The following is a 16,274-nucleotide window of genomic DNA, read 5'->3' on the forward strand; positions in this document are numbered from 1 at the left end:
TTGCATTATGCACTAGTGGAGCAGAATAATATTTCAGCAAAGCAGTTTTAACAGAAAGCAAAAAGCAACGTTAGAGAAAACAAAATGGCGATTTCAATCACCTTTAAAATGGCCGCACTTTAGTCAAGCTTATGGCTATATATTTCTAATACTAAACACATGAGCCGGTTGGTCTTCGGCCAACAAAATACATTGCCTTACGATCAAGGGGTGTCTACTTTTTCTGGACTGACAATGTAAAAGCTGAAGGCCCACTTAGCATCAAGACAATGAAGTCTCTCCTCCTTGGAGGAATGTCGTGACGGGTAAAAGGTAGGAAGCACAATCTTTTGTGTTAGAAGAAATTCTGAAACTACCTTCGGAAGAAAGGGAAGAAAGGGAGGGCGGACCCTCAACACATCCTTCTCCTTGTACAAAGGTGGTAAACAGAGGCTTACAAGATAGAGCCTGTAATTCACAGACTCTAGGAGCTGAGGTAATGGACGTTATGAAGACTGTATTGAGGGTCGGCATCCTTAAAGGGGTTCAAACGGAGCACCCATGAGGAATTTTAACACAAGGTACAGATCCCAGATGGGAACAATGAGCGGAACAGGAGGGAAAACATTAGTTAGTCCCTTCAGAAATTGGACCACAATAGGGATCCTAAAGAATGATCCCTCCTCTGGCGAATGCTTAAAAATAGACAGTGCTGCCTGATAGCCTTTTGCAGTCGCAACCTGCAGCCCGTGATGGGCCAAATGAAGCAAAAAAAGACACCACCACTGGTGTGTCGCAGGTGAAAGGGTCTACATTCTTAGCTCTGCACCACCTGCAAAATGTGTACAGAGATGTTGCTGCTGGTCTTCTAGCTGAATGCAACACCTCCATTACGTCTTCCGGAAGGTCCCAATTTTTGTATTTTAACCTCTGAGAAACCAGGCGTGACGGCTGAGGGTCCAGATTTCTGTGTGAAGAATGCAACCACCCCTCTTGCAAGAGTAGGTCCTCTCTTTGGGGAAGACGAATTGAGGGCAGATGGATAGGTCCACAGGATTTGGGTACACATCCTCCTGGCCCAATCAAGATTATGGTTTCCCCAAACCTCCTCAACCTCCCGATGACGTGAGGAATGCCGGCGACTGGACAAAACGCTAATAGGAGTGGAAAGTCCCAGTCCACTACAAACGCATCTCCCAAGGCTCCTCTTGGAGGAAACATCCTGGAGCAGAACAGGTCACACTTCCTGATGAAACTGGGCCTGAACAGATCCACTTGAGGGGCTTCCCAAAGGGCAAATATCTTATGAAGAACTTCCTGAGCTAGCTCCCACTCGTGAAAGACTGCTCTGCCTGCTCAGAGCATCCCCCTGCGTGTTCTCCTCTCTGGCTAGGTGAATGGCCGCAAGAGAGATTCCTTCTTGCAGTACCCAAAACCAGAGCTGCATTGCCTCTCTACACATTGATAGTGACCCTACACCCACTCTTTTCTTGAGGTAATGCATGGCACTGTGTTGTCTGTCATTATCAGGACATTCTTTTCACGTACAGAGGGCAGAAAGGCCATCAGCGCTAGTCCGATTGCCCTCAGCTCCAAAAGGTTGATGTATACTTGGGACTAAGAGTACCCGACCCGAGACTCAGTGAGTGAGTCGAAGGATGAGGTTTAGGCCTCTAATCTCGTGGTTTAGAGTCTTCTCGAGGGGTCGACTATTTTGGGCCCGGGCTTGTGGGCACACAAGCAGAAACCTTTCTCAGCCTTACGAGGCACGACAGGGTCAGTGATCTTCTTTGACTTTCTCGAAGGGTTGGGAGAAGCTGCCTTCTCAAATAGTTTCAACATTCAGAGGCAACAATCCTCCCACTCTGCTTTAGAAGCTTATTTACCTGGACAGATGACCTTGCAATCGAGTGAGGAGTCAGAGGACGAAGAGCTCGATCTATGATGCCCAGTCCTCCAGATAAGGTGCATATCAGGCCTTTTTATGCACAGAAATCTTGTCAATACAGCCCTTTTAATTCTTCCTTGTGTACAGCTTACGCTGGCTATTTATAGCAGCACCCCCATAAATTATGGAGTTTACTGGTGACAGTCTGGCCAGCTGCAGCTTGCAAATCCACTCTTTATTTTAGCAATCCACACAGTTCCTTGAAAGAAGCAACTGTGAGGAGTCCTGGTCTGTTTATTTTTTCAACACTCTCCTGTTAATAATTCTATCAGGATAATACTTTGAGTAATGTAGAAGGCAATTTGTGTTTTGTTCACTTTGCTCAACTTCCTCCATTTTGTATGTTACACTGTTATTAAAGCATTTTCAATCACGAACACGCTTTTCTCATTGCTTTAGGACACATGTAGTATTGTGTAAAATGAAAATTTCTTAAACTAGGGCTGCATTCTTGCTGCACTTTCAAGTTTTAATCAGCTTTAATAGAGACAGGGCAGTTGCAGCAGCACGAACATTTCATACTTAGTTTTCTTTTCATCAGAGAAGCACACCAATTGCATTTAATGGCTTGGGGTTCTTGAGGGCTTGAAGTTTTAGGAGAGTCTCCCAGCAAGTAGTTCGGCATTTGTGAGAAAGAAAAGCTTTTGGTGTTATATATGAAGAGGTGTTTTTTTTTAGTCTTAAGATTGCATGTGTTCTATTCCATGCACATGCATTAAAGGGCACAGTACAGTTTGTCTTAGAGAGCAAGTAATAGCTGGGCATGTGGTCTGATCTTTAATTTAACTCCCTTTCTGACTACTCACCCACCCCAAGCAGGTTTAATAGATGCAGGTAGAAGCAGTGCTGTATATATTTTCAGTGGCACAGATTATACTGGTAACTCTCAACAGTACTGCTATGTATTCAGACAAAGTAGCCTAATTTATCAGTAGTGCTGTTATACGCATGTCATGGCACAATGCCAATTATTCACAGCAGGGCTGATTGCATCAGGCCCACATTTTGTAGTAGGACTGCACCTGAATTTAACAGAGCTGCTGTAATGACAAAGCAGGAACATGTGTTGGCATTTTCTGAGCAAGAACAGTGTCTGAGCGCTTTGCAACGATATCACTACAAAATACTGAATCCCATTACTGCGAGGTAGAAAACCTTGCTGAAAAGCAAATTTCACCGAAAAAAAAGACGGGGAGGGGCCTGAGGGGGTTGGGTCAGGGTATTTGATAAAGTGTGGGGTGGAGGGGGTGAGAGGGATCTGTGGGGGTTTTTCCCTGCATTAAAAATCCACCCACCATTCTCCTGAGCTGGTGTGATGCACACGTGGACAGTGTGAGAAGATGGCACTGCTGTCATACATTAATCCCCCCTACTCAGTCTTGTGCTTTTCAAAACTTCTGCTTCTCCTATGTCCGATTACTGAGTCCCACTGCCAAAAATCTAGCACATTTCAAAGCCTTATTATGAATCTCCTGACTCATGTAGGATAGTCCAAACGGGCGGAGGGCTTTTTACAAGCCAGTAATATCAGGCAAGCCTCACATGGAATTGCCAGTGCCCTAACTCTATGTGCCTTTCCGAGTCAACAGCCTGTTGGGAAAGGTAGGTCCAGTGGGTCCTATTACCTCAAATCCTGTTAATCACTTACAGCCAAACTACCCATCGCTAACTCCCAAACAATATCCATTCACTTACTATACAGACCGCCCGGACCCCCGGGATCTTTCGAGGAAGACCTCAATGCCATCCTTACCGACAACCTAAAAAACTCCTCACAATGCCTTCTCTTAGGAGACTTCAATTTAGGCTACAAAGACCCCAAAGACAATCAAGCCACTCTCATCAGCAACACCCTGTCTGAACTAGGCTTCACACAAAAAGTAACCAGCCCCACCCATAACAAAGGGAGAACCCTTGATTGGATAGCAGACTATAACTGTGCCGTATCGATCACTAACAACACTCCCCAATCCTGGACCGACCACCACCTCCTCTCCTTCTCACTTGAGGCCTCAAGCCCTACAACCAACATGGCACTAGCCCCAGCCATCCACACGAGAAACAAAAAAATATCACAGTAGAAAAACTGATCCCACTCATTCTTCCTACACTAAGCCAACTCCAAGACTCTAATCCCTATGACCTCGTAGAAGGCTAGAACAACACCATGCGCATAGCCTTAGACGCCATTGCACCATTGAAACTTAGAAAATCCAAACCAAAAAAGCACCTCAACCAATGGTTCTCAAGCCATCTTAAAACCCTTAGATTGGAAAAGAGTAAACTGGAACAAGTCTGGAGACAATCTCCGACTGACCACAACAAACTATTGCTTAACAAAATAACGGCCAACTATAAAAAAGAAATCATAGCGGCCAAACAAGAATCCTATAACCTGAGAATCTCCCAATCCAACTCCAGCTCCAGAGAATTATTTACTATCCTGAAAGAATTGGAAACCCCGGTAACAATCCCAGATACTTGCGTTAAAAACAAACAATGGTGCACCAGTGTCCAAAATGCACTAAACAACAAAGTCACTGGCCTTCAAACAAAAATTAAAAATAAGAAAGACTCCCTCACCAATCTTACCAACCCCATCAACGCCCACTCGAGCCCTCCACCCTCACACCACACACCTAACTCTGCTCGCTTCAGCTTTTCCAAAGTCTCTTCCCTCGAAGTAGAAACAATAATTCTTGGCCTTAAACCCTCCAACTGCAAAGGTGACCTCTGCCCCCCACAAATCATTAAAGACGCAGCACGAGACCTCTCGCCATTCATCACCAGACTCATCAATGCCTCTTTTTCCTCAGGAACAGTCCCCAGTAACCTTAAAGAGTCCTGGGTCCTCCCTCTCCTCAAAAAACCCTCCCTTGACCCGTCCATCCCAACCAACTACAGACCGATTACCACCGTCCCATTCCTGCTCAAGATACTAGACAAGACAGCATACCAACAAATTCAAAAGTATCTTGAAACAAACCACCTTCTAGGAATAAGACAATCCGGCTTCAGACCCCAACATGGAACTGAAACAGCCCTGATAGATCTGAAAGCCCAAATAGACGACCTTAGAGATAACGGGAAAACTGCATTACTACTCCTGCTAGACCTCTCTGCGGCGTTTGACCTAGTTGACCATAAAATCCTATGTAATCATTTAGACTCAGCTGCCCACTTTTCACAAGAAGCCATCAGTTGGATTGAGTCATTCCTCAACAACAGATCCATGCGAGTCTTCTCCTCCTCTGCCGCCGCCAAACCCATCCCCATTACATGTGGAGTCCCACAGGGCTCGTGCGTCTCCCCCACTCTGTACAACGTGTTCACAAAGCCCCTGTTTGATGATCTAGACGGCCTGGGTATCACCTACACTAACTACGCCGATGATACACAGATCCTCATCCCGTTGATGGGAGATTACAACCAGGATTTGGCCTTGGTGAACAGGGTGTATCTCATCATCCAGGCATGGATGGCTTCGCACAGTCTATGCCTGAATGATGACAAAACTGAACTAATCATCCTTGGTTCTACGTCCAACCTAACCAAACTCGACCACAATTATGCCAACTTCATCATAGATGGGAACCTAATCAAGGTTTCGAAAGAAGTAAAAACCCTAGGAATATACCTCCCTAACCTTCCACAAACAGGTTAGCTCGATGGCATCCTCTACGGCCTACACATGTAAGCTCATAAGAGCAGCCAAACCCTTCCTCTCCACCCACAGCTGCACTACACTTGCCAGAGCATTGGTATTATCCAAACTGGACTATTGTAACGCCCTCTACATAGGAGCCACCAAACAAATCACCAACAAAATTCAGACGCTACAAAACAACGCCCTTAGGGCAGCACTCAATATTCCCAGGAGGGAACACATTTCCAATATCAGGAAATCCCATAACTGGCTCAGCACAACAGACAAAATCCTGCTTAAAGTAGCATCGCTCACCCACAAATGCCTGAATAATGCTGCCCCACGCTATCTGGCAGACAGAATATGCAAACACAGCCCCATCAGACCCACCAGAACCTCCAATGCTAATCTGCTCACCGTCCCCAGGTTTAAACGCACTAAAATGGTTGGCAACAGCTTCCAGGTGAAAGCACCCCAACACTGGAACTCCCTACCACCATCGCTCAGAACTCCCCAACCTTACTCACTTTTTAGACGCAACTACATCCATTGGTTAAAGAACACGAACCACTAACACCTCTAACACCACACGGCTGCTCTCCGCGTTGCATGCTTTAAGAGAATCTGTAAATTTGTAATACTAAACTTGTATATATTTGTAATTCTTTAAATACATCTACTGCATTCTCTCCTGCCAAACTGTACACATGTTCCTTCATCGTCACACTGTAATTATGTAATGTAAAGTATAATTATGTAATGTAAAGTATAAGCATCCTGTAACCAAGCTTTGAATCACCTTGCTGCTCATGCGCCCTCATACCCTCGGGTCTGGTGCGCAATACAAATGAATAAACTAAACTAGGCGAGTTAATGCGCCTGCATCAGAGGTATGTGTTTAAGATGCAGGTCACATTCAATTGTAACAGAGCGGATTTAGCTTTCGACTTATCAAAATGACTACTAAATGTTCAGTGATTCAGAACACACACATTTCATCAGTGATGCTATACTTGTAATGGATCAGACCACACACATCTCCCCAGGGCTGCTATACCTGTAAAGGCTCAGAACAAGCACATCCCATGAGGGCTGCTATACTTGTAATGGCTCAGAACACACATCTCATCTGGGCTCTTATACTTGTAATGGCAAACAGTGCTGGTAAAACATGCGCTTTCGAACAAGTGCATCTGGTAAGACAAACCTGTAACTCTAATTCCCAGAGTAATGAACAAAAGTAGGTTTGCACACATGTAAAAGGAGCACCCAATGGTAAATCTGCGCTAGATTTATAAATGGAAAAGGGCATTTTCAGCTTTTTGAATATTTATTGGTGCCATGTCAAAAGACAAAAAGGAGGAAGAACCAAAGCAATACAGGAGAACAAAGTGGGGGTTAGAGGGGAGGCTGAGAGAACAGAGAACGTTTTAGACAATCCAAAGCAGGAATTTGAGAGACACCAATGAGGTACTTAAGAGAGAAACAAAGAAAATGAAAAGGCAACCAGGTAAATAATAGAACACAATAGGAGTGAGGGATGGAAGCAGAGCAAAGAACAAGTTATTTACCCCTGATAACGTTCTTTCGACTGGATGTTCCTCCCATGTATTCCTCATTGTATGATATATCTTCCAGCTTCAGATGCTTCGGAAATTATTTTTCGATAGAGGGTGCTGTGCGTCGATGCGGTCGACTCGATGCCCCTCAAGGGCTTCCATCCCTGGAGGAGGGATTAAGTATTTTCAGTTTCAAGATTTGTCATGGATCGAGTATATGACTGCTTTCCCAAATCATCCTTTGTGGCTAGAAGATGAATCCAGACAGTAATGCTTTGTAAAAGTGTGGATGGTAGACCAAGTGGCTGCCGCACAAATGTCTTATCGGCACCCCTCTTTGAAGAGCGGAAGAGGTTGCCATGCCCCTTGTGGAATGGCCTCTTAGGCCTTCTGAGGGATATTTCCAGCCAACCTGTAGCACTCTGAAATAGTCAGAATTATCCATCTGGACAAAATGTGTTTTGTAACTGGAAGACCCAGTTTGTGCCAGTGTACCCAATAAAAAGCTGGTCATGTTGACATATCTGTCATCCGAGAAATTTAAAAGCTCAAAGCCCTTCTGGGATCAAGTCTGTGTAGCCTTTCTACTTCCTTGCCAGAATGAGGGGCGGATAGAAAGTTGGAAGCCCAATTTTCTGGGCCAAATGGAAATCTGGTTTAACCCTAAGAACAGCCATATTTTTGTAAAAATAAATGGTAATTGGATGCTTACTAGATAGGGCCTGCAACTCACTCACTCTGCAGCCTGATGTTAACACAACTATCAGAATGGTTTTATATGTTAGCAGTCTTAATGGACATGAGTGGAGTGGCTCAAAAGGACCACACATCAGAAATGTTCATGACAGATTAAGATCCCAAATTGGGACTTGAAAAGGGTTAGGAGGGAACACATTAGTGAGCCCTTGAAGACATTGTATAATCAATGGTATTTTGAAATATGATACCTCTGCCCAGGTGCGCTTGAAAGCGCACCCAAGTATCCTTTAATGGGCCCAATCTGTAGCCCCAGATTAGCCAAATTTAACAAAAAAGACAACACCATAGGTGTATTGCATTGAAACCCTACACCAAATGCAGGATGTGTTCCAACAGCAATGGCATAAGGCTTTCGTTGCTGGCCTTCTGGTCGAAAGCAAAACCTTCATTACGTCGTCCGGGAGCTCCCAATCCTTCTATCTCAACCTTTCAAAACCATGTGTGAATGGTTGAGCGTCTTGACCTGTGGATGGAGAACCCAACCCTCCTCTCACAAGAGCAGGTCCTCTCTTTGTGGACGACGCATTGGAGGGCAGGCGGACATGTCCAGAAGGTCCGGGTACCACGTCGTCCTGGCCCAATCCAGAGTAATTTGGATCATGGATTTCCCAAACTTTCTCAACCTCCTGATCACGTGATGAATGACTGGGACTGGAGGAAATGCGTGTAGAAGTGGAAACTCCCAGTCCACTACTAATGCATCCCCTAGAGCTCCTCCTGGGGGAAATTCCCTGAAACAGAACAGTTTGCACTTCCGGTTGGCACTGGTTGCGATCAGTTCCACTTGAGGGGCTCCCCAAAGGGGGGGAAGAACTCTTGAAGGACTTCCTGAGCTAGTTCCCACTTATGGAAGATTGTGCTCTGTCTGTACAGAGCATCTGCCGCTATGTTCTCCACTCCGGGTAGGTGAACTGCTGAGAGGGAGAAACCTTTAATTGCCCAGACCCAGTGCTGCATTGCCTATCTGCACAGCGATAGTGACCCTACGCCTCCTCTCTTTTTGAGGTAGTACATGGCCACTGTGTTGTCTGTCATTATCAGGACATTCTTTCTCCATTCAGCGCTGGTCTGATAGCCCTCAGCTCTAAAAGACTGATGTGTAGTTTGGACTCTGATGGAGACCAACGACCTCTGACTGTCAGATCGTTGGCGTGAGCTCCCCACCCCGTGAGTGAGGCATCCATAACTACTGTTATCTCCGGCCTTGGTTGTCGAAAAGGTTCTCCCTTCAGAATATTGTCCTTGCAGGCCCACCACAGAAGATCCTGTGCAACCCCGTTTGGAACCTGAAGTAGGTCTGACATCTTGCCCGATAATTAAGACTACTGCGTGCTGAGGGCCCATGAAGGGGTCTCATTCTCAGGCGAGCCTCTGGCACCGGGAAAATGCAGGATGCCATGAGGCTGAGCAACCTCAAGGCCGGAAGACGCTGGGCACTCTGGAATTTCATGACCATCTGCACAATGTGTTGACCTCTCACCTCCAGTTGCAAGGCTTTTCCCAAGAATGCATCCAACACTGCTCCGATTAATTGAAATCTTTGAGATGGTTATCATGTGGTGGTACTTGTAATTGAGGGAGAAGCCCAGTCTGTGGAGAGAGTGGCAAGTTATGCTGGGATTTTCCAGGGCCCGTTTGGGAGAACGAGCACTGATCAGCCAATCGTCCAGGTAGGGGTAGACATGAATCCTTCCTCTCCCGAGACTCGCTGCCACCACCGCCATCAACTTGGTTAAACCACTCAGGGTAGAGGTCAGCCCAAATGGTGAAACACCAAATTGAAAATAAAAACAGCCAACTGCAAACCTCAGGTACTTTCTGTGCTTGCAATGGATCGTCACATGAAAGTAAGCTTCCTGAGGGTCCAATGACACCATCCAATCCTGGAGCTGGAGGGCCTGAAGTATCTGAGAAAGTGTGAACATTTTGAACTTGTCCTTCCTAAGGAACTTGTTCAAGTGTCAAGTCCAAAATGGGTCTCAATCCTCTGTGCTTATTGGGGATTAGGAAATGGGGAGAGTACCGCCCTTTGTTCCTCTCCGTCACAGGTACTGGTTCCATAGCAACAGACTCAAACTTTCCTGCACATGGAACGGATCTGGAACTCTGAAAAGTATCTCTCTGGGGATGGTCTTGAGGCAACTTTAGAAAGAGGGGGCAGCAACCCAGGGCTACTGTTTCCAACGCCCATGCTTCTGAAGTAATGCCTCGCAATTCTTTCAGATGCCGTGAGAGTCTACCTCCCACCAGGGTCTTGTGGATTAGTTCCTCGGAGAGGTTTTGAGGTGGCTGAAGCAGCGGCTGATGGTAAAGTAGCTGTTGCTTGGGCAGGATTTGCACCTCTCCCTCGTCCACCACGAGGGAATCTTCTCTGACCCCTTTGACTAGCCAGTCCTCTCGCCATTCCAATTGAGGAGTAGAAGTGAAAGGACTTGCCCCTCCAAGATGATCCAGTGGGATAAGAGGGTTGTAGCTGCCTGATGGCGTCTCCAAGGGACTGTTGCTGCCTGACACTACCTGCTTGACAGCCAATCCATGTTTTTGCTCCGTTTCTCTTTCACTTTGCTACTCCATTTCCCAGTCTCTCACTTTCTGATGTTCCGCTTCTGACCGTTAAGTGTTACTATGCCACGTTTTGAGGTCTATTGCTCTGTCACTCCCATCCCTGCATTCTATTTTTGCTGGTTCCCTCCTACATTGTTCTGTATCGGTTGATATAACCCATTTTCTTCTCTCATGTCATTACCCTAGCTATATCTGTTTTTTCATTTTCTCTGTTGTATTTGCTACTTCTTTGATTATTTTTCTTGCACTGTGCCTCTTTGGTATTGGCCTGCCTTTCTCTAGTCTGGATTTTCCATTTCCAGCTCTCCCAGTCTGCTGTTGATCTGCATTTTTCTGTCTCTACATGTCTAATGTCTCTTTAAAATGGATTGTGTCCTCCCACATATTCCTCATCTTATGAAGACACTTAGGTAGTCCTTGCAATTGTTTAATGCAGGGTGTGGCTACATGACACAATTGGGCTAACAGCAGAGAAATGCTACCTGGCACAAATAGGCTGAAAGCAGAATTTGGCTAGCTGGCACAATAGGGCCAACTGCATGTAGGCATGTTATATTAGTCAATAGGAAAGATGTGGTTTAACTGTGATAAAATGCCTAAGAAAAACCAGAGGAAGGGAGTCATTACCCCTGGTACTGTGAATTGTGAAACTAAAGCCAGGCAAGGCCGGCATCGTTCCATGACTGCGACTTAAAAATGTGGCCCATTATCTAAATCGCGCCCTTGCGCATTACAAAAATCCCCGACCCCCATTACACCGACTAAGGGGAACAGCGGTTGCAGGGGTGTCCTCCACACCGTTTAGTTGATGTAATTGGGGTTAGGGGTGTCTCGCTTCCATTAGATGGGTAGCGGGGGGGGACAAGAAAGTTAAGGAAACAAAAAAGACAGCAAAAAGAAAAGACTCACTTAACTCACTTAAGTGGGTGGGAACTGATGCCGCAGGTCAAAAGGGGAGTCAGCATAAACTGTGAATGTAAAAGCCAAGAGTGTGAGAATGAAGCCAAGGAAGGCCAGGGGTCATTTCCCTGGTATTGTGAAATCGTAAAAACCAAGTGAAGAGAGTGTCCAGGGGAAGGGAGTCATTCCCACTGGCTTTGTGTGGGGAAAAATCACAGAGTCAGGCACCTGGAGAAGGGAGGCATTCTCCAGGAACCCAATAGTGAAGAAGCAACTATGTTCAATAAGGGATGTTGATGTTTGAATTGAAAACTTTACCACTTTTTTGCATTACAACCTGGAACTTGGTTTTGTGCCTTGGAAAGGGATTGAGACCGGGGGAAGGGAGTCATTCCTTCAGGTAAAGATCCCACCTAACAACTGGAACTTTGATCCGATGTCCAGAAGAAAGGGGCCATTCTTCTGAACCAAGAAGATCCATTACCTCTTAGTATAATTATAAATGTGAGGGCCATAAGGTTTTTGACACAGGACGGTGGACTACTGGTTTACATGGACATCTTGACAAATCCCTTAGCATTTTAGTTGAGGCAGGGAAGGTTTTCTCTTTATTTTCATTACTAATATGCCAACAGCCAGGCCACTTGTGTGTCAGTCTCCTCCTTCTGCACCCTTACACTGGATAAAGGTTTTCTAAAGCTGGAGAAAGGTTCCGCAGTACAACTGGCGGTTAGGATATGAAGATGGCCTACAGTGTGGAGCTAGATACTCAACGTCCCATTGGTTGGAGTTGAATGCACCCAAAAGGGCATGAATAGAATACAAAACAGTGCTGTTTTTTCTTCATTATATAATATATTACCGAGGTAACCGAGGATTCCCAGCATTATTGCCAACAGATTTACTATGCACACCGCTAACAGACCCCTCAGAAGCGCCCAGTCTAACTGCCCCGCTATACCCCACTTCAACCTCCAGAGATCTGGCAGGATCAGTTTCCCTGTCCTGGCAGCGAAACTCTGGAACGCTCTTCCCAACCCGCTCAGAGCGGAACCCTCCTTCTCAGCATTCAAAAAGCAGGCCAAAGCCTGGTTATCTGCAGAAGACCACCCTTTGAGTTAGACTTTACGCTAACCACCATTATGCTCAGACCTGATGAAAAATTTTGTTGTACATATGCAATTTGGATGTCCTTATAATTGTATAACTTGTACCTGACTTGTAATAATGCCATCTTCTGTATACTTTCTGTAAATCTGTACTATCTCCTGTATGTTAAGATATGCGCCCGGATGCCCTTGGGCCAGGTGCGCTATATAAATAAATAAAATACAAAAATACTTTGAATATTCCCCGTCGTCATTTGTATGTGAATCCATGAACTATCCAATGATGGAGAATTAGGGGCGGCTCTTTTTGGACTCATTGTAGTGCTAGACCACTCTCACACTTATCCTGAGACTATGATATATGAAATATGATGTGGCATTTATAACGCGCCTGTATACAAGTGTTTCCTGGCACGACTAAGCCTTGACTGCTCAGCTACCCTACCTTGATTGGGTTTTGGCTAACCTCTCAGTGTCTTCCCCGTTTACCTTAAATAGGATGGCCTCCCAAAATCCTCCCCACAAGAGCCGATTTTGGAAATCCATCTCAACACTTAGTAACATAGCAAACTAGCATCTCTTGCTTATCGTACATCTGAGGCATGTCATCTCTAGTGCAGTCCGTTGTGTGAAGCATATCGCATTAAAAAGAAACAGATTATATTGTTCCCAGTATATTCTCTCATTTAGACCGCTTATGCCAATTGTGCATCTTCCCTCTAGTCATCCGATAACTCGCTTATGTCCCCTTTCCATTTTCTGTCCTTCTAGTGGGTTTGCTATGAATGCCGATCTAAGCACTACATAAGGTGGATATGAGCGCTTAGGAGTCCAGTATGTTGGCCTCTTTTGGTGGGTGATCTGACAAGTCGAGATCACTACTCAATTGAAAGAAGAATGCATATTAGAGCTTGCAATGTTTACAAAAACATATGTATGTGGTAGTGGTAACTCCTCAATTTCTGAAAACCTTTTAAAAAGCCCCCCATCTCACCCCATCACCCACCAGTAATTAATACACATTTATTTAGTAAATTATACAAATGATACAGGCTGCCACTGCCTTAATATGTTGGTAAGCCCCACGAGTAACGAGTAAAGACGATGAGAGGTGCTCATACATACATGCAGACAAAAATATATGTCAATGGAATCAAACCTGGACAGGTGGGTTTGAGTTAAAACCAGACCATTGTAGGCAGGGTGGACCCCATCTCGTTTAAAGCTCACGATTATGAAATCTTACCTCAAAGTAGTTCCTTTCTATGGCAGGATTTTTACCCATAGTTCTTTGTTCATAGCAGCATAAAATGATGGTGTCTGGACCGGTTAGTTCCTTTAGCGTCTTAAGCATAGGTTCTAGAGACTAGATAACAATATTTGAAAAAAAAATAAGTGGCAGAATTCCAAACATACCCTCAAATATCTAAAGAAAACAAACATACAGACTTGTATATACTTTTCCCCTAGCAGTTCACAATGTATGTAACATCTTCCATATCAAAATGAATTACATTTGTAACTGCTATATGCTCTAATTTTTTTTATTTTAAATATTTTTATTGGCATTTGTGATTTACACTTAGTTTGCATCTCAATTAGTCATATTTGTTCTACATGTTTGTAAAAGCGGTCATACAACAACAGAGAACATTGTAACAATAACCAAATCCAACTGTCTTCACCACTAGGATTATTCCTTGGGCCTCTTGGTGCATCTCTCAAGCGAGTGCTGAGGCACAGAACTCAGCCAGAGTCATCCGGGGCAGGAGTGTGATCGCTTGGGCCATCTGTTTTTGACAGTGCGTTTCTTATTGATTTCAACTGTTTTAGTTTATCATCTGATGGGTAGAACATATCCCTTGTTAGGGTTTTGCAGGCCTCATACGCAGGACTTGCCTCGCGTCCCGCCTTGGACACTCCATTACCCCATACTCTAGTTTCTGCTTCTGTCCGGTGTCCTAATTCCCTGTGCCATCTAGCATATTGCGGGCCCCCCGCTGTCTTCCACGCAATTACTATAGACCTTTGGGCTAGTACACATACCATGTCCATAGATTTGACCATGTGTCTAAATTTGCTTATTCTCTGGTAGATACCTAGCAGGCATTCTTTCGGGGTCCAATCATATCTGACTATCCCAACCTTTCTACAAGGATCTGTGTGATCCTTCATCACTGAAAAGTCAGTGATGGAAATGTTTGCATGGGAAATGTACGCACCACGAAAAGGTACGTCCATTTCCCATGCGAACAAACATTGCACATCACTACATTACCCACACACTCACCCACAACACACCCACGACACATCCCTCCACCCACACCCTCAACCCCCCCCACCCACACCCTCAACATAAACAAACCCTACTTACCTTTTTTTCAGGCTGTCTCCCTGCAGCGCCCGTTCCCTTTCACGTCCGTGATCGGGAACCCGGTGCCACAGGGTCCTTTTTTTTCCCTTTTTAAAGGAAGGCTGCAGGGGTTTCCCTTGTAACATCTGCTCACTATACTGTAAAGTATAGTGAGCGGGGCATTGCGGGGCGACACCCCCGCAGCCCCTGTTTTTTTTTTAATGTTGTGTGCGCAGCGGGGGTGCCCCTCTAACCCTCGCTCACCATACTGCATAGTATGGTGAGCGGGGGACACCCCGCAGTCTTTTTTTTTTTTTTAAACTTACCTTCAATGCATGCTACCACCAAAGGTTCGAACGTTTGGTGTTCGAACCTTTGATGGTAGCATTTCTCATACTTTTTGTGAGTTCAGACTTTTTTTTCGGTCCGTTCGTACAATTCCTTCTACACGCCCTTTCTATCATAGCCCAGTAGCGCTGTATCTTTTGGCATCCCCAGAACATATGCAAAATTCCTGCTTCATCGGTGCCACACCAAGGACACAGTGGGTGTGTTTTGCTACTAAATTTGGCCATTCTGCTTGGTGTCAAAGGTTCTATACAAGATGTTCAATTGGATCAGCCAGAATCTGGAGTTTCTGGAGACTTCCCGGGAATACATTAGGATCCTCTCCCATTCCCTCTCTGTTATATTAATTCCTAGGTCCGCTTCCCACCACTGCTTCAGTGTTTTGCTCTTGGGGCTGGGTCTGTCTGACAGCTGACCATAGAGTGGACACTGGCTTCCAACCCTCGCCTATATTGTGTATTAGCGTCAAAATCTGCTGTGGGCTCTTCTGGCCATTTTTGCCATTTCCTTTTAGCTACTTTCCTAATCCTTTGGTACCATAGGAACTGACCTTTGGGTATTCCTTCTTTCTCTCGCAAAGATTTGACCGCCCTAAAGACACCCTCCTCATACGCGTTCCGAGATATAGATGTCACAACCTTCCCAATACCTTACATTCGCTAGGTCTGACCTGACTGCACAAACATCTGCTGCAATCAGGGATTCTGGTAAGTAGAGTTGTTTGCGACCCAGTAGCATATGGGCCCTGCTCCAAACCCTTCTGCCCAGTGATACAATCATTGGGACACGACACTACCCAAACACCACCTCGGAATCCATAGTATTTCCTTCAACCGTGCTGGCGCCACCAGTTGCTTTATCAGCTTCGTTTCCGAGGTGACCTCATCTGCGAGCCACTTGGCCACGAAGCGGAGTTGTGCTGCCAGGTAGTATCTCTCCAAGTCTGGTAATTGGACCCCACCTTCTCTGTACGATAGCGTGAGTATGGATAAGGACAGCTGGTGTCTGGTGGGACCCCAGAGAAAGTCCTGCGGAAACGTCTCTATTATGCGAAAGAATGCGGCCGGTATATAACAATGAACATTGTGAAAGTAGTATAGAAATCTTG

At 45.3% G+C, this 16,274-nt stretch overlaps 1 protein-coding gene across 3 annotated transcripts in view; it reads right to left on the reverse strand.

The window, feature by feature from the left end:
- Nucleotides 1-16,274, reverse strand: part of VCPKMT (valosin containing protein lysine methyltransferase) — a 720,951-nt gene that overhangs the window by 537,081 nt on the left and 167,596 nt on the right. For all 3 annotated transcript variants that reach the window (XM_069638975.1, XM_069638976.1, XM_069638974.1), the window contains exon 4: nucleotides 13,712-13,831. In XM_069638975.1, the coding sequence (XP_069495076.1) occupies nucleotides 13,712-13,831 (120 nt within the window). The remainder of the gene's footprint in view (nucleotides 1-13,711; nucleotides 13,832-16,274) is intronic.

Source organism: Ambystoma mexicanum, chromosome 14 (assembly GCF_040938575.1).
Source record: "Ambystoma mexicanum isolate Mex_15411 chromosome 14, UKY_AmexF1_1, whole genome shotgun sequence".
Lineage (NCBI taxonomy): Eukaryota > Metazoa > Chordata > Amphibia > Caudata > Ambystomatidae > Ambystoma > Ambystoma mexicanum.